A 27,110-nucleotide genomic window follows, 5' to 3' on the forward strand; every position below is an offset into this window, starting at 1 on the left:
TCACTCTAAAAAGAAATCTCAAGTCCATTCACAGTCATACCCTGTGATATGCCCCAGGCAACCACTAATCTACTTGCTGTAGATATTTTATAAATTTGCCTTTCTGGCATATTTCATATACAGGCATACCTTGTTTTATTGTACTTCACTTTATTGTGCTTCACAGATACTGCGTCTTTTTACAAATTGAAGATTTTTGGCAACCCTGCACTGAGCAAGTCTGTTGGTGCCGTTGTTCCAACAGCATTTGCTCACTTTGTGTCTCTGTGTCACATTTTGGTAATTCTCGCAATATTTCAAACTCTTTCATCATTATATTTGTTATGGTGATCAGTGATCTTTGATGGTACTATTGCGAAAAGATCACAACTCGCTGAAGTCTGAGATGATGCGTAGCATTTTTAGCAATAAAGCATTTTTAGATTAAGGTATATACGTTGTTTTTTTAGGCATAATGCTGTGGCACACTTAATTGACTACAGTATAGCATAAATATAAATTTTTATATATAGTGGGAAACCAAAAATTCATGTGACTCACTTTATTGTGATATTTGCTTTATTGCAGTGGTCTGGAACCAAATCCCCAGTAACTCCGAGGTATGCCTGTAAATGGAATTATACAATAGTATGTGGGCTGGCATTTAGCCATAATACTTTTGAGGTTCATCATGTTGTAGCATGTCTCAGTACTTCATCTCTTTTTATTAGTGAATAATATTTCATTGTATGAATATTTTGTTTACCCATTCACCAGTTGATGGACAACATTTTGGTTTTTTCCACTTTTTTGGGTATTGTGAATATGTTGCTGTGAACATTGCCTGTAAGTCTGTATGGACACAGGTTTTCATTTCTCTTGGGCGGATACCTATCTCCCCTAGTTGATACTTTTAATTAGTTACAATTATTTACCCACCATAAATTAACTACTTTTCAAATCTTAACTGAATTTTTAATTACATCTCAATGAGTAATTTTTGAATTGGCTGTATAAAGCATTACTTAAAATAGTTTCACAAATGGTTTTACTTTAACTTCTTAAGTTTAGTAAGTCTGAGCCACCAAGGAATTTAATGTTCCACCCTGCTGTTTTTTAACCCCTTTTGTTTCTCTGATTATGAAAGTAATACATATTTTAATACAAAAATTCAGGACATTCATTTCTTAAATTGTCCTAAGTATCTGTATTCTGGTTAACCACAACTGTCTTCACCCCTTAACTTTTCAATTCTGCTATCACCAGCAGCTATTCTCTAAAACTTTATTACAGAACTTGCTCCAGTAAAAATTTTAAGTTACCACATGTGGTAGTCTTTTGAGTTGTTTAAAAATAGTGAAAATTGAAAGAGAATGTGCTGAATTGTAAGATCCTTTTATTTAAAGTTTGAATGATTTTGGAAAAGGTATGGTTTGAAATTTGCTGTTTCTTAAGAACCTTTCTCTCAACCTGAATACAGATTAATGTCTCAACAGAATCGACTGTGGTACTTGTGAAGCAGATCATTTTCTAGCAGTTTAGAAAATTTCTTTTTACATATAAGTAACTTAAACCATCCTCTTCTATTCATTAAACAAATACCTAAGTAAGTTAATTGTCCTTGAATTGCTGCATATACTTAGAAATTTTATACCATAAAAAAAGTCCTGACCACAATTAGACTTTTTGTTACTTTTTCTCTTCCTTTCCACAGTTTATATGAATTAGTGAGATTTTATTTCAATAAAAATGTACATTTTCTTACCTATGAAGTGAATTACTAAGTGGGAAAGATAGCATACTCATTTACATTACTAGTAATTACTGAGAGAGCAAATGGCTATGCCTGGAGGGGAATGGTTGTCTCTAAGAATGAATTTTCTTTTGTTTAGAGAAAGTCAGCTTAAAAGATCTGCCAAGTAAAAGTTTGTAAGGGATTCTTCTACTGGAATATATAACCTTGTCAATGTCAATACTGTAACTTTTCTATTTTAGGTTCACAGTTTCCTAAAACTGAGGGTATGTTATGTTTTGTAGAACTTTTAACTTGACTAATAATACTAAACCATTTAGTACTTCTGTGAACTTAAAAAATTTTTTGTTGTTGCTGCATATATAGCAGTTATCTTCTGCTAATGGGTAGTTTTGATCTTTTATCTGATTTTGACAGTTTATAAATACCTTATCTTCATACTATGGAATTCTATTCAGCAATAAAAAAGGAATAAACGTTAATGCGCAAGACAGTGTGGGTACATCTCAAAACATCATGCTAAGCAAAAGAACACAAACACAAAACACTATGTACTATGATTCTTTTTATTTGAAATTGTAGAAAAGGCTAAACTATAGTGACAGATCAGTCATTGCCTGGGGTTAGAGTCAGGTGGGGGAAGGAAATTGACTGCAAAGGGGCACAGGGAAACTTTTAAGGGTAAGGGTACTGTTTTATATCTTGATTATGATGTGGTTCCATGATTACATGTAATTACCCAACTTCATCAAACTGTACACTTAAAATTTTATTGTATGTAAATATTACTTTAATAAAATAGCATTAAAAATAAACTACCTTAATTTCTTTCCTTCAAGGAATAATTTTTATCTCAAAATTCTGTAAGAAAAACTTACCCTTAGATATTTTTTATAAACACTTTTATACACATGTACAAACCTTAGATTCATGGAACACAAATTCCCCATATATTAATGGATTGTTAAAGTTCTTGTCCATGTATTCATCATTTACTTCATGTTGACTGAATACTCAGTATGTCCTAGACGCAAGGGATTCTGCAGTAACTCAATAGAAAATCCCTGTCTTCATGGAGAACTCAAATAAATATTAAATAATTTATCACACAAATAACTATATGATTATAATATGGCAGGTATTTTGAAGGAAAACAACATGTGACAGTAGTATCATAGAAGGAACTTTTACATTTACCTATAAAATGAGTCTTGGTATTTTTATTAAAGACAAAATACAAAGCTCGGAATGGGCCATCATTAGTCTGATTTCATAGCATTTCTTCTGTACTCATAATATTCTTTATTCCTCCATTTACTTCTTTTCCAAACATTCATGAAAATGAAGACTATCGTAATTTTTGTGGTTTTTAGTCAATCGATATTTATGTGATACTTCTCATATTCTTTTTTTTTTTTTAACTTTTATTGGAGTATAGTTGCATTACAACGTTGTGTTAGTTTCTCCTGTACAGTAAAGTGAATCAGTTACAGGTATACATATCTCCACTGTTTTTTAGATTTCCTTCCCATTTAGGTCACCACAGATCATTGAGTAGAGGTCCCCTGTGCTAAACAGTAGGTTCTCATTAGTTATCTATTTTATACTTAGTGGTGTATATATGTCAATCCCAATCTCCCAATTTGTCCCATTCCCCCCTTCCCCTCCTTGGTAACCATAAGTTTGTTCTCTACATCTGGACTCTATTTCTGCTTTGCTGATAAGTTCATCTGTACCATTCTTCTAGATTCCACATACAAGGGATATTATATGATGTTTGTTTTTCTTTTTCTGACTCACTTCACTCTGTATGACAGTCTCTGGGTCTACCCATGTCTCTGCAAATGGCACTATTTTGTTCCTTTTTATGGCTGAGTAATATTCTATTGTGTATATATACCACATCTTCTTTATCCATTCCTCTGTCAGTGGACATTTACGTTGCTTCCATGTCCTGGCTATTGTAAATAGAGCTGCAGTGAACATTGTGGTACATGACTCTTTTTGAATTATGGTTTTCTCAGGTTATATACCCAGTAGTGGGATTGCTGGGTCGTATGGTAGTTTTATTTTTTGTTTTTTAAGGAATCTCCATACTGTTCTCCATAGTGGCTGTATCAATTTACATTCCCACGAACAGTGCAGGAGGGTTCCCTTTTCTCCACACCCTGCTCCAGCATTTATTGTTTGTAGAATTTTTTGATGATGGCCATTCTGACTGGTGTGAGGTGATACCTCATTGTAGTTTTGATTTGCATTTCTCTAATAATTTGCGATGTTGAGCATCTTTTCATGTGCTTTTTGGCCATCTGTATGTCTTCTTTGGAGAATGTCTATTTAGATCTTCCCCCCAGTTATTGATTGGGTTATTTTTTTGATATTGAGCTGCATGGGCTGTTTGTATATTTTGGAGATTAATCCCTTGTCAGATTCTCAAAATATAAGAGAATCTAGATTAAATAAAAGATATAGTCCATATTGTCAGAGACTTTAGAAAAGGCTTCATGGGAAATATGGAAACCTGAATTAGGCTTTAATGATAGACTGAAATTTTATATATGTAGAGGGAGAAAAAGTGGACATTTCCTGTGCTTATTTTCTATGGACATTGAATTTTCTTAATTCTTGTTTTTCTACTCAAACTTCTTTGCTATCACAACCTCCCTTTTTTCCTTCTCACACATTTGTTTTGGATCTTGGCTCTCTTATCTCTTCACTTGATATCAAAATCTTATTTATATAAAAGATTCCCTAATTTACATTTCTGGCTCTCTAGAGGGTTCTTCTCTTGAGCTCCAGAGCCATGTTTCCTCATCACCTGTGCATCCCTCAGAATACCTCAAACTGAACATAACCAAAATAGAAAAAATTCATTCTTCTGTTTGACTTCTTCTTTTGTTGCAAGTATTTTTAAGTGTAATGTAGTTATCTTTTTTCGTTCACTTTAGACAGGAAATATTCAAGTTGTTTTAGCACAACCTGTACATCTAAGCAGTGGTCAGTCCCTGTCCATTCTGCCTCAGAAATGTTTATTGTAGTAGGGTATAGAGCAAAAAGCAATCTAATTAACATAGTTTCTTGCTTTCTGAAAGAATATAGAGCGATATTTTCCAGCGTTAAAAAGGAAGGCAAACCTTCTGAGACAAAATGAAGTACAGAGAAAACCAGTTGCAGCTCTCAAGAGACCTAACCAGTTAAATAGAAAGTAAGTACTCAAATACAAGACAATGTTATGTTATACATCATAAATAAAGATGGACTTCTTGCCCTGAGAGTTCAAAGAAATGAATTTGCAGTGATGTTTGTAGGTATCTAGTCATTTTCAAGACAGATATTTGGGATGTCTGTTTGAAAATCCAATACGGAAGTATTCAGTAATAGCTTCATTATCTCTTGGAACCAGTGTTATTGATGAATTTAACTGATCATAAACGTTTTAAAAAAGCATAACTCTGTGTCTTTCTCTTTCTTGACATATAGAGTAAAATTGCAAAACGTGATCGTTTTGGTAAAAACACCTCTTCCAGAATTATTCAAAATTGAGAATTCTGAAAGCTGAATTTGTTATATAGTCTCAGTGGCTCTTAATAAAGCAGTGTATGTTATTTGTGGGAAAAGCAAACCTGAAAGAATTTTTCATGAATGCTTCGTAAGCTGAAATTATTTTTCTCTTAATTTAAAAAAGATATAACAGGGCTTCCTTGGTGGCTTAGTGGTTAAGACTCCATGCTGTCAATGCATGGGACCCGGGTTTGATCCCTGGTCAGGGAACTAGATCCCATATGCATGCTGCAACTCAGAGTTTGCATGCCACAACTAAGGAGCCTGCCTGCTGCAACTAAGGAGCCCACCTGCCCAACTAAGACCTGGCACAACCAAATAAATAAATTAAAAAAAAAAAAGTATAACAAAACTTAAAAATTGTGGCCTATCGTTATGGTATTCTGTTCTCTGTAAGGATAAAGTAGTTGACAGGCTGCAAAGTTTTCTTGCCCTTATTTCAGTTTCAAATGCCTTTTATTCATCTTTTATAGAAGATAATTCAAAGCAAAAAACCCTGAAATGAAGTTTTTGTATAAGTGGAATGGCTACAATTGCAGCTTTATTCAACTATCATCTCTTTTTCTTTTGGGAATCATTTCGGAGTAGTTTTTTGGAAAAGGGAAACTTCTCAAATAAGAGCTTGTCAATTACATGAACCATTAATGAGCCCATGTTAGTTGGGCTGGCAGGGAAATTTTGCATTTGAGCCTCTTTAAGTTTGGAGGTAAAATTAGGTGACCTGTTAAACATTTATTTATAAAAATAAATAAGTAGACAGAAATGAAAATTTGTTTTCTCATGTTTTACCAACTTTCTATAGAAACTAGAAAGGAATTGGTGAAAGTCAAGTCAAACATATAATTAAGATTACAGTGTTCTAAGCAGGAGAGAGCAAACAGTGGAATAGTATAAGTTTCTGTGTGATTTATATTAATATATGAAGGTTTCTGAGTGAAGGAGAGAAAATTGGAAAAGATGGTATATTTCAAGATTTTCTCTTCATTTTTTGTTTTCAGCGGTTTGACCATGATGTGCCTAGGTGTGCTTTTCTTTGTACTAATCCTGTTCATAAATCTGTACATTTATGTCTTTTACCAAATTTAGAAAGTAGCATTAAAAATGTTATTTCAGTGTCTTCAGAAGAGACCTTATATGTCAGAATATTAGACCGTTGAGTATTTGTAAGAAAAATTAGGTCAGAATTAACCACATTGTTATGTAGTCTGCTACAGAGGGAGGTATTTGTAAATCAGATCTCAATAGCTTCATGTAAACAAGGGTATAATTCAGAGTCTTTGTGTTTAGTGTACCTCAGATTTTCATCCTATGAATTTAAATATTTTTGCTTATCTTTTCAAGATGTTTGAAAGTTGTTAAGTGGCCCATACTATTCATGGTGTACGTGTTTTTGTTGCAGAAATAACATTCCAGCCAATTTTACCAGGAGTGGAAATAAATTAAGTCATCAGAAAGACACTCGTCAGGCAACTTTTCTTTTCAGGAGAGGCCTGAAGGTATAAAAAACCCTTGGTAGTGTTTTCTTTTTACCCAAACAAAGGATCCTGAACATCCACCTCTAGTGATCCTCAATCATAGACATGGCCCATGATTGAGGTAGGGTTTGGGTTTAGAATATGGAGAACATGACATTAGATTAATTCCTTTTTTTTTTTCTATTTTCTCTTTTGTTGTCCTCAGTGGCAGTGTCTTATAAGAATTTAACATGTTATTTAGGAATAAACTTTTTACTACTTGTTCTGATACAGGAACCTGAACAAAGAGGTGTTGTTAGAATAGGCACATGCCCCTCTCCTGCATTCACACACCACACTGGGTTTTAAAGTTACAGAGCAGGGTAGCTCTTTGGATTCAAATCCTCTGCTTTCTATGGGATCCTCTGCTTTCTATGGGATCTACTGCTTTTTTTTTCCCTTCAGGTTCAGGCCCAGTTGAACTCAGAACAACTGCTAGACGATGTAGTAACAAAGAGAACTCGTCAGTAAGTTTCAATTTGTTTTTCAAGATGTCATTTCAAAACTCCCAGAATAGTAGTGACCCAAATTACTTTGTACCCCAGTCGAAAAGAAATTAAATGAGACCCAAAGTGAATTAACCATTGAGCCTGAAATAAATAAATCCTATGTTGTTTTTGTTGTTTTTTCCCCAAAAACCTTTTTCATTTTCACATGTCAGTGTTGTAAGTTTTAGCACCAAATACATTACTCTGTATTTTAATTTTTTTCTTGCCTGTTTATTCCTTTTTAATGAAACAGCTCTTTATTTTTTTATAACTGCTTTCATACAAATGAACCAATTCAGGGAATAAATAGAATAAAATCCAGTAGCGCTTTTAGAAATTTTATAGATTTTTAAAAACAATAGGATGTTTTCTTTTCACATATTGTTTTTTTCTCCTTACCCCGTGAAGGTTTTTTTCAAGAATGTATTTTTGTCTGTTAGAATTGCACTCCCCAAGTGTGAGTTGTAACACTCCATCAATATGATCAGGTTTTAAAATTAAATCATTTAAAATTATGGCTACTTCTGTGAAAACAGAGCATATAAAACATGATTATTGTCCAGATATGATGCCGTCTATAATGGGCATGATTTTGAGCAATTGGCGTGTCAGAAAGGCAACTATTTGAACTTGATGCTGGCAATATTCTTTTGCACAGGAGTCAGGCATTGGAAACCAAAAGAAAGGAAATAATGATCATGACCTATTTGCTTCTGCAATAAACAGTATTTACATAATTGTAATAATGTAAATGCAGCTTATTTGTTTTGAACTTTAAGAATCAATCTGTAGAACAAAGCACAAAATACTTAATTTGGTAACAGTGTGATATAAATGTCAGATTTTGACCAACATAAATATAAAAGTAAAGCTGATAAAAAGTGAGAGGTACAAAATGGGTGAAGAGGTGGAGGGAAGGAATTAGAGATGCTACTGTCCGTTTATACAAAGTGGGTAGGGGATAATGTCAAGAGACACTACTAAAAAAAGAGATTTTAGTATATTTAAAGATAATAATGGAAGTAAAATAGTGATATAGCCATCAAAACGTTTAGAGGTAGGAAGAGAAACTAGAGGATAGTGTAATGAGCTGAATCCTTACCCATAGCAAGATAGTATTACATATGCATTTTGTTTAGTGAACTGGAAGTAACTAACTAGCAAGCAGGGAAAACAGGAAAGGTTAAAAGTGCTGCCTCTGGGGAGCAGAAAGGGAGAATAGTGGGGTAAAGGACTGTTGTTTCTTATTAGAAGCCTTTCTGTATTATTTGATTTTTTTATGTGCATATATTTGTTACACTGAAAAATATTTAATAAATTCAGGTGTCTAGTTCTTACACCCAGGATGCTGATTAATTATATCATGGTGGGGCCCAGGTTTCTGTATTTTCTGAAAAACTAAGAAAAAGTAATGGCTACTTTAAAATGTATGTTTTAATGTGGAATACACTATAGGATTCATAAACTGTCATTTTAATGAAATTTTTGGTTTTTTGAAACTAGGTGGCGGACTTCCACCACAAATGGAGGAATTTTGACTGTATCCATTGATAATCCAGGAGCAGTGCAGTGCCCAGTGTAAGTCTTTTTTAGATTTTGCAAAAATTATAACTTCTCTATATAAGATAATAGAGAAATATTTGACTTCTCTTCAGAGTATGATGGTCATGTTAGGATAAACTGAGACAAGGGTAAAAGTAATACTTGTGGTATAAAGTGGAAATAGTATAAAAAAGGTAGGGGATTCCCTAGTGGTCCGGAGGTTAGGGCTCGGCAGGTGCTTTCACTGCTGAGGCCCAGGTTCAATCCTTGGTCAGGTGGAGAACTAAGATCCCTCAAGCTGCACAGCATGGCCCCCAAAAACAACAAACAAAAAAATCAAAAATAACAAAAAAAGTTAAAAGTAAAAGCTCACTGATTCCTGGTTCTACAGCCCCAAAGTAACCACTTTTAACAATTTCATATATTTATTTAAAAAATTGGTGCCCATATAACATACTATGTACATCTATTTCTTGTGTATAATCATAAATGAGATAATACCATGCATACTTGCTCCCTTCTCCCCCTCCCCCCAGTATGCTTTGGACTTCCTTACTTTTCATTACATACAGATCTACCTTCTTTTTAAAGGCTTCATAATGTATTCTTTTATCAAGATGACCTTAATTTAGTTAACCATTCCGTTATATGTATTGCATTATAAACTTTCTAGGTTGAAGCCGGAAGTGATGTTGCCTAGGGGATGGGGGGGTGAACTGAACCCCGATTTGACAGGCAAGATGTGAGACTTAAAGCACAGGGCCGGAGGTCAAGGATGCATTTCAAGAAAGTTCTAAAACCATATCATCAAATTCAGCCTGATAGTTGACCTAGCCATAGACCAGACCATAACTGGCACTCTTAAATTTTTCACATCAAAAAGTATCAGGAATGAAAATCTAAGCTCTATACTTAAAATTTAAAGTCCTGTATCAGCCAGTAGTCTAGCAGATTGGCTAGTTTCTTGGAAATTCTTGCAGACGTGCTCAAGCTTCTAACGCAGCAGAGGAAAATATCTCTGTGTTGATATTTTTCACATTATGTGTGTGACCCATTAGTAGGTTATGAAATCAGTTCTGTGAGATGTGATGAACATATTGTAAAAAGAAAATAAAATAATAAAAATTTTTTTCAACTTTCTAGGTTTATGGAGTTTTGTTTTTAACTATCTAGCCATTTTAATGATTGAAATGAAAACCTAGGATGATTCTCTACGATTTTAGAGGTTGCTTTATTTTAGCAGAAGATCAAGACTTGGAAATCGCCAATCCTTCCAAATTGTTGAAAAGTTTGTAGTTCTACTTACAGAGGTATTCTGTGAGCATTTTATAAATTTTAGTCTCTAGATTAGTCAGTCAAGAACCAAGTATTTTTTGGAATTCAGCAAGGTTGCGGGATACAAGATCAATATACAGAAATCTGTTGTGTTTCTATGCACTATAATGAAAAGCAGAAAGAGAAAGTTAAAGAAAAAAAAAAATCCCATTTAAAATTACATTTAAAAAATACCTAGGAATAAACTTAACCAAGGAGGTGAAGGACCTATATGCTGAAAACTATAAAACGTTGATGAAGGAAATTGAAGATTATTCAAAGAAATGGAAAGATAATCCCATGCTCTTGGATTGGAAGAATTAATATTATTAAAATGACCATATTACCAAAAGCAATCTACAGGTTTAATGCAATCCCTATCAAAATACCCAGGACATTTTTCACAGAACTAAAACAAACAATCTTAAAATTTATATGGAACCCCGAAAGACCCCAAATTACCAAAGCACCTGCTGAGGAAAAAAGAACAAAGCTGGAGGTATGACCCTACCAGACTTCAGACTATACTACAGTAGTCAAAACAGCATGATATTGGCACAAAAAAGGACACATAGATCAATGGATCAGAATAGAGAGAAATAAAAGCCATGTACCTATGGTCCATTAATCTATGACAAAGGAGGTAAGAATGTGCAATGGAGAAAAGACAGTCTTTTCAACAAGTGGTGCTGGGAAAACTGGACAGCCACATGTAAAACAATGAAATTAGAACATTCCCTCACACCATATACAAAAATAAACTCATAATGGTCTAAAGACCTAAATGTAAGACATGAAACAATAAAACTCCTAGAAGAGAAAAAAGGGGAAACACCCTGACGTAAATCATAGCAGTATTTTCTTGGATCAGTCTCCCAAGCCAAAAGAAATAAGAACAAAAGTAAACAGATGGGACCTAATTAAACTTAAAAGCTTTTGCACAGCAAATGAAACCATAAACAAGACCGACGGACAACCCTCAGAATGGGAGAAAATATTTGCAAATGAAGCAACTGACAAAGGATTAATGTCCAAAATATACAAGCAGCTCATGCGGCTCAATATCAAAAAAACAGCCCAATCCAAAATTGGCCAGAAGACCTAAATAGACATTTCTCCAAAGAAGATATACAGATTGCCAACAAACACATGAAAGGATGCTCAAGATCACTAATCATTAGAGAAATGCAAATCAAAACTACAATGAGGTATCACCTCACACCAGTCAGAGTGACCATCATCAAAAAATCTACAAACAAAAAAACAAAACAAACAAACAAAAAAAAATCTACAAACAATAAATGCTGGAGAGGGTGTGGAGAAAAGGAAACCCTCTTGCATTGTTGGTGGGAATGTAAATTGTTACAGCCACTATGGAGAACAGTATGGAGGTTCCTTAAAAAACTAAAAATAGAACTACCATATGACCCAGCAATCCCACTACTGGGCATATACCCTGAGAAAACCATAATTCCAAAAGAGTCATGTGCCACAATGTTCATTGCAGCTCTATTTACAATAGCCAGGACATGGAAGCCACCTAAGTGTCCATTGACAGATGAATGGATAAAGAAGATATGGCACATACATACAATGGAATATTACTCAGCCATAAAAAGAAACGAAATTGAGTTATTTGTAGTGAGGTGGTTGGACCTAGAGACTGTCATACAGAGTGAAGTAAGTCAGAAAGAGAAAAGCAAATACCATATGCTAACACATATATATGGAATCTTAAAAAAAAAAAAAGTGGTTCTGAAGAACCTAGGGGCAGGACAGGAATAAAGATGCAGACCTAGAGAATGGACTGGAGAACATGGGGAGGGGAAAGGGTAAGCTGGGATGAAGTGAGAGAGTGGCATTGATATATATATACTACCAAATGTAAAATAGATGGCTAGTGGGAAGCAGCCGCATAGCACAGGGAGATCAGCTCCGTGCTTTGTGTCCACCTAGAGGGGTGGGATAGGGAGGCTGGGAGGGAGACGCAAGATGGAGGACATAAGGGGATATATGTATATGCATAGCTGATTCACTTTGTTATAACGCAGAAACTAATACACCATTGTAAAGCAATTATACTGTAATAAAGATGTTTAAAACAAAAACACACATAATGGTCTAAAGACCTAAATTTAAGACATGAAACAATAAAACTCCTAGAAGAGAAAGAAGGGAAAACACCCTGACATAAATCATTGCAGTATTTTCTTGGATCAGTCTTCCAAGCCTAAAGAAATAAGAACAAAAATAAACAAATGGGACCTAGTTTAACTTAAAAGCTTTTGCACAGCAAAGGAAGCCATCAACAAAATCAAAAGACAACCTACAGAATGCAAGAAAATATTTGCAAATGATGTGACTGACAACAGGTTAATATTCAAAATATACAAACAGTTCATACAACTCAATATCAAGAAAACAAACAATCCAGTCAAAAGGTGGGCAGAAGACCTGAGTAGACATTTTTCCAAAGAAGGTATACGGATGGCTAGCAGGCACATGAAAAGATGCTCAGCAGTGCTAACTTAGAGAGATGCAAATCAGAACTACAGTGAGGTATCACTTCACCTGTCAGAATGGCTGTCATCAAAAAGTCTACAAATAACAAATGTCGGGAAGGATGTGGAGAAAAGGAAACAGTTGGGATATTGTTGGTGAGAATGTAAATTGGTGCATCCGCTGTGGAAAACAGTATAGAGGTTTCTTAAAAACTAAAAATAGGGACTTCCCTGGTGGGCCAGTGGTTAAGAATCCGCCTTCCAATGCAGGGGACATGGATTCGATCCCTGGTCAGGGAACTAAGATCCCACATGCTGTGGGGCAACTAAGCCCGAGCACCCTGCAACTGCTGAGCACGTGAGCCACAACTAGAGAGCCCACATGCCACAACTAGAAAGCTCACCCACTCTGGAGCCCACGCACCACAACTAGAGAGAGAAGCCCGCACACTGCAACAAAAGATCCCATGTGCTGCAGTGAAGATCCCACATGTTGCAACTAAGACCTGATGCAGCCAAAAATAAAGTAAATTAAAAAAAAAAAAAAAACTAAAAATAGAACTACCATATCCAGCAGTTCCACTCCTGGGTAGATAGCTGGAAAAAACGAAAACACTAAATCAAAAAGATATGTGCATCCCAATGTTCATAACAGCACTATTTACAGTAGTCAAGACATGAATGGATAAAGAAGATGTGGTGTGTGTGTATATATATATATATGTATACATATATATGTATGTATACATATATATGTATGGTGTGTATATATATGTATGTATATATCTACATACATGTATGTATGTATGTATATATGTATACAATTGAATATTAGCCATAAAAAAGAATGAAATGCTGTTATTTGCAGCAACCTGGATGGACCTAGAGAATGTTATGCTTAGTGAAATAAGTCAGAGAAAGACAAATACTATATGATATCATTTATATGTGGAATCTATTATAAAAAAATAATACAAATGAATGTATATACAATGCAGAAACAGACTCAAAAGGGGAGAGAGAAGGGAGAAGGAAAAAATTAGGTGTTTGGGATTAATGTACAAATTACTATATATAAAATAGATAAGCAATGAGGATTTACTATATAGTACAGGGAATTATACCCATTATCTTGTAACAACCTATAATGGAATATAATCTGCAAATACTGAATCACTATGCTCTATACCTGAAACTAATACAATATTGTGAATAACTATACTTTAAAAAATAAAAAGAACCAGGTTTTTGGTTTTTTTTTTCTTTTGAGAATGTAAATAAGGTAGCCTTCATACATTTGAACATGTGTACAAGTCAAGATGTCTTATGTACCAAATGATTTATTTTTCTTCTTTTGATTGTTAAACTGGTCTCTCTTTAATTTTTTTCTGGTAGAACTCAGAAACCACGATTAACTCGTACTGCTGTGCCCTCATTCTTGACAAAACGGGAGCAATCTGATGTAAAGAAAGTTCCTAAAGGTGTCCCCCTTCAATTTGACATAAATAGTGTTGGAAAACAGGTAAATTTTTTTCCCCTGTATTTCACTGGGCTGTTCACTGAAAACATTTTAATTAACAAAACAAATGTTGTATAATGAATTAAATAGGATATCCTAATGCTCCTCAACCCCAGGAAACCACTGGTCTATCTGTTTTCTGTCTCTAGATTTGCCTATTTCAGACATTTCATGTGAATGGGATCATATAATATGTGAACTTTTGTGATGGGCTTTTTTCAGTTAGCATAGTGTTTTCATGGTTTATCCATAATAAATATCAGTTGTGTTTTTTTTTATTGCTGAATAACATTCCACCATATGGATATACTGTGTTTTATTTATTTATCAGTTGATGGACATTTGGATTGTTTCCATTCTTTGTCTATTGTGAATAATGCCCCTCTGAACATTCATGTACATATGCTCACACAAAAACCTGTACATTCACATACATTTGTGTATTTGTATATATGTTTTTATTTCTCCTTGGTAAATACCTAAGAGTGGATTGCTAGTTCATTTTGTAATTCTGTGTTTAACCTTTGAGGAAGTACCAGATTGTTTTCTGGAGAAGTAGCTGCAGAACCATTCCTACCAGCATGTAAGAGGGTTCTAAATATTTCCATGTCCTTGCCAACATTTGTTATTATCTGTCATTTGATTTTAGACATTCAGATGCAGGTGAAGTGGTATATCTCACCATGGTTTTGACAGTTTTTGTATTAACCTTGTATCTTGTAATCTTGCTAAAATTCACTTACTACTTTTAGTAATTTTATAGATTACTTAGGATTTTAGAGTTTCTTTCCAGTCTTTAAACCTTTTCTTTTTCTTCTTTATTATAATGGCTAAGACCTTCAGTTCTGTGTTGAGAGCATGTTTGCTTGCCTTGTTCCCAGGCTTGAGGAGAAAGCATTAAGTTTTTCACCATTAAGCATGATGTTAGCAGTAGGTGGTTTTTATCAGATTGAGGAAGTTCCCTTCTATTTGTAATTTGCTGAAAATTTTTATTTGTTGCATTTTGTCATTGACATAAGCATCTTTGGAACTGAAGATAAGAATTTCTGTATGGAAGGAAATTCGACCAAATTTATTTTGCTGATTTTTATTTTATTTTGTCAATTGTTACTTTCCTTTCAGAAATGAAGTATAATTGTGGTGCTTTTTCTGCTATTAATCAAAACCAGATTTTGATTTGAATTTGATTTAAGTATTTGTAATGAACTCAGAAATTAAAGAAAATTTGTTTCAAAATATTCACAAATCTAAATAACTTTTATCAGAGGCATCACTAGAGTTGGTGGCAGTGTTTGCAGACCCTAAAAATAATTCAAATAGAGAAATCTTTGGGTATATACTTGTAAGCATTACAGTGTATGTGTTTTATATAGTACATAATATTATAATGGTTAGGAGATAGGGTTTCTGAGTCAGTTTCAATTCTAAAGCTGCAAGTAGGCAACTTAACTAACTTCTCTAAACTTCACTAAATTCACCTATTTCATATGGTGTTTGTTAGAATTAAAGGAGTTCATACATATAAATATTCAGGAAATGTTAGCTGTTTTTACTATGAATCACCATTATGATCACATTATTGTTCCAAAGCAAATGTGGCTTACAGTCAAGTTGTTAATTTTTGTTTTGTTTCATTTTCTCTAGACAGGGATGACTTTAAATGAGCGATTTGGGATCCTGAAGGAACAAAGAGCCACTCTCACTTTCAACAAAGGAGGAAGCCGCTTTGTAACTGTGGGATAGGTCCCATGTCAAAGGGACTTTTGAGTGATGACTCTTTTAAAAATCGAATTCTTTGAAGAGTGCATCACAGAAATTCAAGAAACTTTATTTCAAAATATTCACAAGGCTAAATAACTCTTATTTTTTATTTTTGAAGTTGTTGTTTTTTTTTTAACATGTATAAATAATGCCCTGAAAGAAAAACAGGGACTATACCTATATGTTCTTAAAGATTTCATGGTTGGCTCAGACAGAACAATTCTCTATTTGACTTCTTTGGTTTCTCATGCAGCAGAAAGAAGGCGGAAAGATAGAAATTGATTATTTTTATGATAGTGGTATTTAGGATCTCATCACCTTTGCCCATTGTTTTACACTTTGCCATGGTAAATCTTGGTCTTCAGGATTTGAAGTAGGTCCCTTTGTTGCTGTCACTTATTCTTTAATAGTGTTGATGTAATAAGTGCAATTGACTTTTCTTCATTAGGGATATAAAAAAATTATTAGAATTCCAGTTTGGGGGTTTAAGGTTTATGGGAATATCTGAACTTGGTTCATTTTTCAAATGTTAGGTTAATCCTCCAGAGTTTAAGGATTAAGTAAATTAAGGATTACGTAAATCCTTAATGCTGAACTTTTAACAAGAAATGTGACTCTAGGCATAGGCTCAGTTTAAAATGTTAGTGTTTTTAGTGTTTGAAAGCTATAAATGGGTGTTTACAAGGTTATCTGATAGCCTCCTCTGAGGAAAGTCTAGTGTAAAAATCTGATAATTTGTGTTTAGGAAATGAAGAAAGCATGAGAGGAAGTAGCAGGTGGAAGACAGGTAACTGAGGAGAAAAACTTTAAAACCTAGGTCACAGGTATACTGTTTGGATTTAGTGTAGTCTTGAGTCTGGTGTCCACAAAGAATTCTTCAAATGATATTTAGAATAATTATAATTTTAAAATGGATTGAGTCCCTTAGATATTTTGATAGTAAAATTAGCCATAAAGCCCTAGACTTCTTTTTAGAGAAATTAAGCTTTAAGTTTGCTAAATTAAACAGTATACAGCTCTAAAAATAAAAATGTATATGTCACCAGGTAAAAAGTGCAAAATGATAATAGAGTTACATTATAACCTTGTTTTGTACCTTTGCTTCTGATTTCTTGTATAAAGTTCAGGCATTTATGGTGAGAAGAGGGTTTTCCCCCCACACTCTGGAGGGTTAGGAGGAGTTAGTTCGTTGTGCCAAGCTAGTGCTAAACGTCCTTAGATGGTTGTAAATTATAAGTTAGGGTATAATGCCAAAACGCAGCAAAATAGACTACACGTTACAAGTTTGGTCATTTTGAAGCTTAACTTTTTGGTTTGCTATAATGTTGAAACCTCTAAGTAGGTGTTAGTTTCCAAACAGTGTATTATTAGTGTTGATTTTCCCTGTTAAAAAAACACGAAACATTAAGTTATGGCTCCTGCCTGCTTTGCGGTGTGTACTAGACTTTATTGTTGTCTCTCATGCTCCTTGGGTTACTTGGTTTATGCTAGCCACGGAAAGCTATCAATAACAGTTTCCTGCTTATACCAAAGAATTAAATCTGATCCTTAATATCTGGTATTTTGCTTGTAAGTCTACTGATAAGGGATTATTGGAAGCCAGTCATACAATTTGAAAGTAAACTGTAGTCTCTCCATAGGCTGAGGACTCAGTGCAAAACGTTTTTGCAAGTATGAATGCTTAGATTCGATCTATGAACAATACATTTTAGACTGGTTGAGAATTACTGGTAACTTATTTTGAAGCAAAGGAAAAACAACTGAGCACGAGTTTGCTGTCTTTAGAACAGTTTGTGGAAATATGGTATAAAGATGTTTTCGTTTTCTTGTTATTTTAAATATTATTGTACAGAGCTATTATTAATGCCTTTTTTTAATCTTAAAAATTGCCCCAAATATTGATATTAAGTGTATCAAACAAAGTGTCTTTGGTATATTAAACTTTTGCTCTTCATGCATCTGTAATTCATTTTCTTTTTAAATACAGAATCTTGCCTTTGTTACAGCCAAATTAAAATTCTTGAGTGCTAACATGTTGTATATAAACAAAAGAATATGCTTTTTTGGAGGAAAATTTTCCCTTCTTGGAATGTGGTTATAATTATCCTTTTTCAGTTCTTAAAGCTTTTTTTTGTTTTTTTAATAGGATGCAACTTAAATTTCCCTTTGCATCAAGGTGTATCCAAAACATTGATGCAGTGCATCACAAAATGAAAGTTTATATTTAATGAGGAGATGCTTTACACTGTACTTTTTGGCATTTTTTGGAAAAGTTGCATTTAGATTTATTCTGAAGCAGTTCATTTTTAACAAATAAAATATTACAGGTCTTACATGGTTTATTCTTAGCTGTAAAGATTGAGTTGTGATTTTTAGATTGTTCTGTGTTACAAAGAAGTTTGTAATGACTATAATTTTTAGGGTTTGAAAAGCTACCTACCAATGAAATTGGTAAATCAATCTAGACTCATATTGACCTCCCACTAACTACCTTCTGACTATTTCATTCATAGCTCCAACAGGAAGTAGCCAGGAGGAGTTAGAATAGAGAATTGAATTTACTTAGAATGCAGTATATTAGGCTGAATGAGCCTTTAGAGATCATCCAGCTTAACCCCTCTTTTTACATCTTGGTTCAGTGAGACCCAACTTTTCAAGACTTGTGTGTGGTAGAGTCACTTTTTAAGCTCAGATCTTTTAATTATCAGTTCATAATAAACTTCCTGTGAATTGGACACCCACAGAAAGTAGTGGAATTGTGTGTGGCTTGTCAGATACCTAAGAATTGGTAGTAGCCATGCTTTAGCCTTTGTAGCACTGTAAGTAAATACACTCTGCCAGTGATGATTGTGAGATTTCATCACTTTGGTATTCCAATTAGGTAGACCTATTAGAAAAGGCCAGTGCTCCTAATCAAACATTATGTATTTTTTTCTAATAGGCATAAACTTCGCCACAATTTTAATTATAAGCAAATCATAAAATACTTCTGGGCTTCCCTGGTAGCGCAGCGGTTGAGAGTCCGCCTGCCGATGCAGGGGACACGGGTTCGTGCCCCGGTCCAGGAAGATCCCACATGCCGCAGAGCGGCTAGGCCCGTGAGCCATGGCCACTGAGCCTGCGTGTCCAGAGCCTGTGCTCCGCAACGGGAGAGGCCACAACAGTGAGAGGCCCGCGTACCGAAAAAAAAAAAAAACTTCTAAGTTCGAAGAAACTTAGACTTTATTGCCCAGTGGTTATTTTTTGTTATAATAGATAATGTATATCATATTTTGCTCTCATAGCTTTGTAATTCACACAGCATACACAGTGTCAGGGTAACTTTTGTTCTGATTTATATTACTCTAAGGAGATAAGAGGAGAGGAAATAGCTGACTTTGCACTACAGAGAATGAATACCATACATTCTGAATGCAGGCAGTATTAGGGCAGAAAATGATTCCTTTATTTGTGATCAGTCTACCTTCAAAGTTTCATCAGAATTACATGATTACTTGTTTTTTGCCACTGTAAAAAAAATGAAGCATGTGATTTAAGCTTTCCTTAAAATCAGGTTCTTTTTGCATAATCAGTTTGGAGTTGGCCCCTTTTTAGAAATGATAACAAAAACCCCGAAGCATTTACAACAAGAATTTTGGACTATTGCAGACCATTAATAGGGATTTAAAGATTTGTTTATAAATTGTTGGCTTCGAATGTTTCTTTTTTTCCCTGCCATTACAGTTTACTTTCTATCTGAAATCTGTTCAGCTAAAAGCTTGATAAAACAAGGAAATGTGATACCATTCTGGAACTGAAATTCCTTTTTCTCAATGTATTTGGATGAGGTTTACTATTGTTTAAAGATGAATAGGAAAACTGTTTCCCTAGTGTGTATGTGTTTAATTTCTACTTCCACTTCTGTTTTCCTCTAAGAAGAAAATCACATTGTCTAAATTTTCTGGTATAAAGTTTTAAAAAGTCAACTATTAGTGATTCTTATTAAAGGAGACAGAAAGGGTAAGACCAAACATTTATTGAATATATTCAACAAACCAGTTTCTGTGCTTTATATTTGAAGAGAATGGGATTGGCCAAGATTTTAATCCTACTGCTTTGAGTTTATAAAGTGAGACCTTAAAGGAGTAGCCATAATATATTTCTAGTGAGTGAAGGTAGGGAAAGGACTTTATTTCTGCATGATGGGAGATGCAGAGCTGGAGAGAGTTACTGAGATTGGAGTGAAACTCTTGTCCCTAGTGTTCAATGAGTAAACTTTCAGCCTGTAAAATACACAAGAAGAAGCAGGGAAGTTCTCTATATTATTCCTAACATTCAGTAACCCCCATTGCCTATTTTTTCATCTCCTGCTTCCAGACCACAGAGCAGTAGTGGAATAAGTTATAAATCTTTGTATCCCTTTTGCTCACAGCCCTTTTTTTTTTTTTTGCGGTACGCGGGCCTCTCACTCTTGTGGCCTCTCCCGTTGCAGAGCACAGGCTCCGGACGCGCAGGCTCAGTGGCCATGGCTCATGGGCCCAGCCGCTCTGCAGCATGTGGGATCTTCCTGGACCGGGCACGAACCCGTGTCCCCTGCATTGGCAGGCGGACTCTCAACCACTGCGCCACCAGGGAAACCCCCTCACAGCCCTTTTGCAGCTGTTTCTCATCACTTCTTTTATTCATTACTAGACTCTGGTGAATGCCCTACAATGACTCCATTTCTTTTACCTCATTCTCACAAGATGATCTTGTCCCTTGCTTTATGTAGAATATTGAGGGAGTAGGATGAGAATTCCCTCATATTCTACCTTTACTTTGTAGATGAAACTACAAATCCTTAGAAGGCTCAAATTTAACTTTTTTTTTTTTTTTTTTTTTTTTTGCGGTACACGGGCCTCTCACTGCTGTGGCCTCTTCCGTTGCGGAGCACAGGCTCTGGACGCGCAGGCTCAGCAGCCATGGCTCACGGGCCCAGCCGCTCCGCAGCATGTGGGATCTTCCCAGACCGGGGCACGAACCTGTGTCCCCTGCATCGGCAGGCGGACTCTCAACCACTGCGCCACCAGGGAAGCCCCAAAATTAACTTCTTGATCTATCTTTTCTTCCAGCCTTTATGTAGGACTATTTCTCATATATTAATAATAGTATATATATAGCATCTTCATTTTTCTTGTATCCACAGGCCTCTGCTTTGGCCTTCAAATATCTACACACTTAATGTCTACAGATATTTTGGCCTTAATGAGACCCTGTTCTCAAAAATTGTAATTCTTTTTTCTCCTAACCTCCTCTGCTGTATTAGCACATAAACTCCTATTGATACACTCAGCCTAGGATATGGAAGATAATTATATAGAGTTAAACATATTAAGGACCTTAAAATCTAATTGGCTAGACAAAGTGACAAAAGTCTATAAACTTGGTCAGAAGTTCAGAGACCAGGATTAGCATGGTATGTTGTAATTATAATGAGATGTGCAGGTAGATAGGAAGAATGAGGCCATATTGTAGAGAATTTGTCTGAAGAATTTGGTGTAAATGTGGAAGGTAATAGGTAATCAAATATAGATGACATCTGTGCATTTTAAATATCTGGCAACTTTCTATAGCACTGTAACATTAATATGGAATATATGGTTATGCTTTTAATTATTGTGGTTGAAATAGCTCTAAAAAATATAAAATGAGGACCTGCTCTTTAAATAGCTTAAAGTCTTTCTAAGAGTAAAAGAACAATTTTAGGAGTCCAGAATAACAGAAACCAACTCATGCATTGGATAAATGTTACTTGCCAGGGATGACCATGTTCATAAGAGACATTGAATGAGGAACTTGTTGATGAGGAAACTAGAGCAGAGTATCAAGAATTCACAGAACAGGGCTTCCCTGGTGGCGCCGTGGTTAAGAATCTGCCCGCCAATGCAGGGGACACGGGTTCGAGCCCTGATCCGGAAGATCTCACATGCCGCGGAGCAACTAAGCCTGTGCGCCACAACTACTGAGCCCTGTGCTCTAGAGCACGTGAGCCACAACTGCTGAGCCTGCATGCCACAACTACTGAAGCCCATGCGCCTCGAGCCTGTGCTCCACAACAAGAGAAGCCACCGCAATGAGAAGCCCGCACATGGCAACAAAGAGTTGCCCCTGCTCGCCACAACTAGAGAAAGCCCACACACAGCAACAAAGACCCAACGCAGCCAAAAATTAATTAAAAAAAAAATTTCACAGAACAACTCTCCGAGCAACCAATACTAATCAGCTTTGGCACTGAGATTAAACATTTTTACAATCTTTTCCATGTAGGAGTTGGGTAAGTGCTAATCAAGGTTTCATTGAAGAGCTCGACCTTGAATGATGGACAGGATCTCTCTAACCTTATTTTCTTTTGCTCTCTGACATGAACTTTTTGGCCTGTGGCAATGTTCTCCACAAGAACCATTATAAATCATACCTGGATGTGTTCATGCTGATATTCCTTTAAATGGATTTCATAATTACATAATAATCTAGGAAAAACTGACATTCTATTTCCCACAGAAAATACTAGTTGATTGTAGGGGAAATTTACATCATTTAGCAGGAATGGCTTAAATGTGTGAAAGAAACAAGAATATGCTGAAGACTGGTTGCAGTATATGTGAGGTCTAATTGGTTTAAAATGAAGTGGTGGGAATTCCCTGGTGGTCCAGTGGTTAGGACTCCACTGTTTCACTGCAGAGGGTGCGGGTTCAATCTCTGATCTAGGAGCTAAAATCCTGCAGGCCACGTGGCATGGGCAAAAAATTTTTTAAAAATTTTTAATCAAATGGAGTGGTATTTTCTACTTTTTCAATAACTGAATGATTTTTTAAAAAAAACTTCAGTTCTATATTTCCCACATGTAGATTATGGTCAGATCATTTTCTCTTCCTTAATTTTGGTTCCAAACTAAAATTTTAGACTTCAATGCCGTTCACCCAGCTTTGTTCAACAAAATTTTGCTTAAAGAACAGGTACTATTTAGGGTGTTTGTTTTATTTTCCTTAAGAAGCTATTTTGTACAAGGAAGAAGGTTTATACAACCCTTTCAATGAGAATTATGAAGTTTGGGAGCCAGGTTAACACTTCTTTTTCCCTCAGGCAATAATAGTTAATAAATCCACAAGTCTCCATTAGGATCATTTGGCTTATAGAATGACAGAAGTCGAACGTTTCTCCTCTCACTGCCAAAGTTTCTGGCAGCAACGGTGTTAAGCCTTAATATTTAATCCTCCAGTGTTGAGGAAGGAAGGTAGAGAAATTCTGGTGAGAAACGTTGTCTGGAAGATTTTTTGTGGAGGCATGTTAGAGAGGCTGCTGGGAGCCTAGAGTAGGGAGCTGCTCCAGATTTGTGAGTTCCGTTTTAATTTCCCTTGGAAACCTCACGTGGGCGGAGGCCAGCGCCTGGATGTGCGGGGCTGCACTGAAGCCCTGCCCATCAAGGGACCCGTCCGGGGTCTGTAAGCCCCTTTCCCCGCCCACCCATCATCTGGCCGCGCATGCGCTGAGCCGGCGGGCCGGAGAGTTGTCGGCTGGGAAATGGCGGCCGCGGGCTTGGTAGCTGTGGCTACTGCTGCAGAGTACTCTGGCCCAGTAGCGTCGGGAGGTAACCTCTCCGTTGTTAACTGCGGCCCGAACTCCGGGGCAGGCCCAGGTCCTGGCCCGGGCTCATGGAGCCGTTCCCTCGATCGAGCGCTGGAGGAGGCGGCGGTAACCGGGGTGCTGAGCCTGAGCGGCCGGAAACTGAGGGAGTTTCCCCGGGGAGCGGCCAACCACGACCTGACGGACACCACCCGGGCGGGTGAGTGGGGTGGGGGGTATCCCTGCCAACAGGAGGCCCGGGGCGCGGTCGGAGGCCGCCGCAGTCGATGCGGAGAATCGCGGGTCGTTACGTTAACTGGTCCCATTACTCCTGGTCTGGACCCGGGTACCGGGGAGAAGCCGACTGCCCCAACCCACCCAGCCCTGAGGCCTGCGGGCCAGACCCCGAGCCTGGGGCGAGGCGGACAGCAGCATCTCTTGAGAAAGAGGGCCATAGGGGACTGATGGGGAGTGTTTTACTCTCTTAGAAAATTAACTTGTGCCGCTGCTGAGGTAGACCGTTGCTCCGCCCCGGTTTTTGCAGGCCCTTTCGTATTGGGGATGCCAAATTGACTTTACTAAGATTTAGGTTTGTGACACGCTCTTAATCGGAGTCGCATTGGTCGCTGCATTGTCAGGAAAGCATGACTCCCGCATAGGCGTTTTTTCCCCAAGAGTTGTTGTTTTTTTTTTTTTTTTTTTTTTTTTTTTTTATGCGTTACGCGGGCCTCTCACTGTTGTGGCCTCTCCCGTTGCGGAGGACAGGCTCCGGACGCGCAGGCTCAGCGGCCATGGCTCACGGGCCCAGCCGCTCCGCGGCATGTGGGATCCTCCCAGACCGGGGCACGAACCCGTGTCCCCTGCATCGGCAGGCGGACTCTCAACCACTGCGCCACCAGGGAAGCCCAAGAGTTGTTTTTAGTGTGAACCCGAACGCTTTAACTTTTCTTTCTCCCCTTCGTCTAGGTGAGTTACCAAATGTACTTGCAAAAATAACGAGAGCTCACCTTCAGACTCTCACTTCTTTCCTCTTTCCTCAGGCCCCCTTAAAAAAAGTTGAAGGAAGAAAACTGTTTAGAAAAGATGCATAGGTTGCCTACCGTATCTGTATTTAATGCTTTTTAAAAACAAACATCAGTTTGCCTTATACATATTTTTTTAACACAGAAAAGAAAATAAATTAGGTAGTATTTGGTTTTCTTAGTTGTAGAGAACAATGGTTACTGAGGTGTTCAACATAATATGTTTCTCTTGTGTTTAAAATATAGCTTTCTCAGGAAGTAGATTAAAAACAGTCAATCCCCGTATATATATATATATATATATATATATATATATATATATATATATATATAAGGTATGGTATGATGTAATTTTCATATACCTTTCCTAAGGTGTTAACTTCTCCTATGTTTGTGCACTTATTAAAGATTGCTAAGTATTACATATGATTCACTTATTTTAGAATAAGTAAAACTGTTACACTACTTCAAGAAACTATTCTTTCCAAAGAAACTTTTGCTCTAGTATAAAATGGAAGGAATCAAATACCTATTTGTTTAATCTCTTTTTGGAAACAGTTGTACTGAATATAGTTTGTATTTTTTAGTGAACGACATTAAGATTAAATTTTCTTGCTGTTGTAAATATGAGCAGCCACTTGGCTTTTGCATGTATTCTGAGAGACAACATCTAAAATTGTCATTCATACCCCAGATTTCGCGATTCTGTTCAGGAGATGGCTATATGGCATATGACTGTTCAGGAGATGGATAGCATAGTGATTTCATATGGGCATGAGTCATTTCAGTATTAGTACATTAAGCGTGGAGTTAAAGAATACGTTGATCACAGGAGTTTATCTGGCTCACTGTCTTAGCTGCTTTTAAATAGTTCTAGGACCAGTGTGTTTCGCCTTTAAGAAATATTTTTTTAACTAACAAAACCCAAAGGCATTTATGAAGAATAATAAGTAATCTCAATGAATTTTTTCCTTACTCTGCCCTGAATTTTTAATTTGTTATTATCCACACTTATTTTTATTACTTTAATAGTTTCTTTATAAACCAAATTTTTTGTGGGCTGACATTTTATCTGTCCAGAAAAAGTGTAGAGGGGAAGAAAAAGATTACAAGGTACTTTATAACCTATTAGACTAGATTCATTTCTAGCATGTTAGAAATATCACTTATTAAGTGTAAGAAATTTTTGGCAGACCTTGGTAAGTACAAAAATACTGAAATATTCTCTGAATTATTTTAAAGAGGTGATGTGATGTGGATAACATCATTGATTGAGTTTTCACTGTTTACTATTCATTGGTAGGTGTTTAAAATACATTGCCTTGTTAAATGCTCAACAACCAATGGATTAAATATTATTATCCCTCATTTACACATGAGGAATCACTCAGAATTTACAGATGAGTCACTCAGAGAGAATCATATGAATAATATTAGTGGTAGAATTTCAGCCCGGTTCCATCTTACTCTTTTCTCTCCACTATGCCACACAGCCTTTTTACGTACAGCTAGATATTACCATTCCTGTTTTTACAGATAGTGAAACCAAGGTTGGGAGAGAAAGATAATTTGCTCAAAGACCTGTAGCTAAAGGCCAAGGAAGGTGTTGTTAGCCGGGATTTGAGCCTAACTGAAATCCTGTTTGAGGTAGCTCAAAGACCTGTAGCTAAAGGCCAAGGAAGGTGTTGTTAGCCGGGATTTGAGCCTAACTGAAATCCTGTTTGAGGTAACTCCAAAACCATAGACTACCTGTTACACAGGGTACTTTGAATTCAGACCCAACTTTTGTTAGCTAAAATGTTTTGTTTGGGCCCTATAGAAAATTTAAAGCCAAAAAAAGTATTTGAATGTTATATTAAACTTGCCACACAGTCTGTTCTTTCCTAATGTATAGAATGTATCTGGGAGAGCTGCTGTCCTTACATTTTAAGAAACAGCACATATTACCCATACCATTTATAACTTGACATGATTAGAATTCATCATGCAGCATTTTTTTGAGGTTTTCCCCTCCTGTTTGTTTTAAAAGGTAGATCTTTAGAAAAAGGGAAATATTTATTTGGGAATGAGTTACTTGATCCAGTGAACAAGGAAAATCTTAAAAGAAATCATGAAAGACTTTTGGGGGCAGAAAGGTTGTAGCTTGGATTTGGGGAGGCAGAAATGAGAAGGAAGGCCATTCCAGGCAGTGGAATGGGTCCCACCCCGACACAAGGGTGTGCACATAATTCAGGGTTAGCTAGTCAATGTAGTCCATCCCTCTGGCAACAGTGATGGTTCAGAGATAGGCACATTTTCCTGTCAGCACATGAGAGAGTTAATTTTTTATTGGAACTATTGAGAAAGAGGCATGCTTTGAACTCTGGGATTGCTGAGAGAATAGAATGTGAACCTGGAGCTTGCCAATAAATTGAAAGCAGAGCCAAAAGATGGAAAGAGTGAGGCCAAGTTCTGATGGTAACCTTTGAACTTTTGGATCAATTGCCAGGCCTTAAGTTAGCGGTATCCTTGGACTTTCAAATTATGCAAGCTAATAAATTTCTTTTATTGCTTATTCTGAGTAGACTTTTTGAAA

The 27,110-nt window shown here is 36.3% G+C and overlaps 2 protein-coding genes across 13 annotated transcripts in view; both read left to right on the plus strand.

Annotated features, from left to right (window-relative positions):
- FYTTD1 (forty-two-three domain containing 1) overlaps positions 1-19,712 on the plus strand; it is a 34,327-nt gene extending 14,615 nt beyond the window's left edge. Inside the window, exons 4-9 of one of the 2 annotated variants that reach the window (XM_032630789.1) lie at positions 4,825-4,937; positions 6,693-6,789; positions 7,213-7,274; positions 8,799-8,873; positions 14,048-14,174; positions 15,816-19,712. In XM_032630789.1, the coding sequence (XP_032486680.1) occupies positions 4,825-4,937; positions 6,693-6,789; positions 7,213-7,274; positions 8,799-8,873; positions 14,048-14,174; positions 15,816-15,914 (573 nt within the window). In that variant the 3' untranslated portion in view covers positions 15,915-19,712. The remainder of the gene's footprint in view (positions 1-4,824; positions 4,938-6,692; positions 6,790-7,212; positions 7,275-8,798; positions 8,874-14,047; positions 14,175-15,815) is intronic. The other variant, XM_032630790.1, reaches the window with a different exon arrangement.
- A 3,715-nt stretch (positions 19,713-23,427) lies between these two features.
- The window catches only part of LRCH3 (leucine rich repeats and calponin homology domain containing 3), a 115,958-nt gene continuing 112,275 nt past the window's right edge, over positions 23,428-27,110 (plus strand). For 9 of the 11 annotated variants that reach the window (XM_032630246.1, XM_032630248.1, XM_032630249.1 and 6 more), the window contains exon 1: positions 23,431-23,733. In XM_032630246.1, coding sequence (XP_032486137.1) covers positions 23,472-23,733 — 262 coding nt within the window. In that variant the 5' untranslated portion in view covers positions 23,431-23,471. Of the gene's footprint in view, positions 23,734-27,110 lie in introns of all 11 variants that reach the window. The other 2 variants (XM_032630257.1, XM_032630256.1) reach the window with 2 other exon arrangements.

This window comes from Phocoena sinus, chromosome 4, assembly GCF_008692025.1.
Source record: "Phocoena sinus isolate mPhoSin1 chromosome 4, mPhoSin1.pri, whole genome shotgun sequence".
In the NCBI taxonomy this organism is placed as follows: Eukaryota; Metazoa; Chordata; class Mammalia; order Artiodactyla; family Phocoenidae; genus Phocoena; species Phocoena sinus.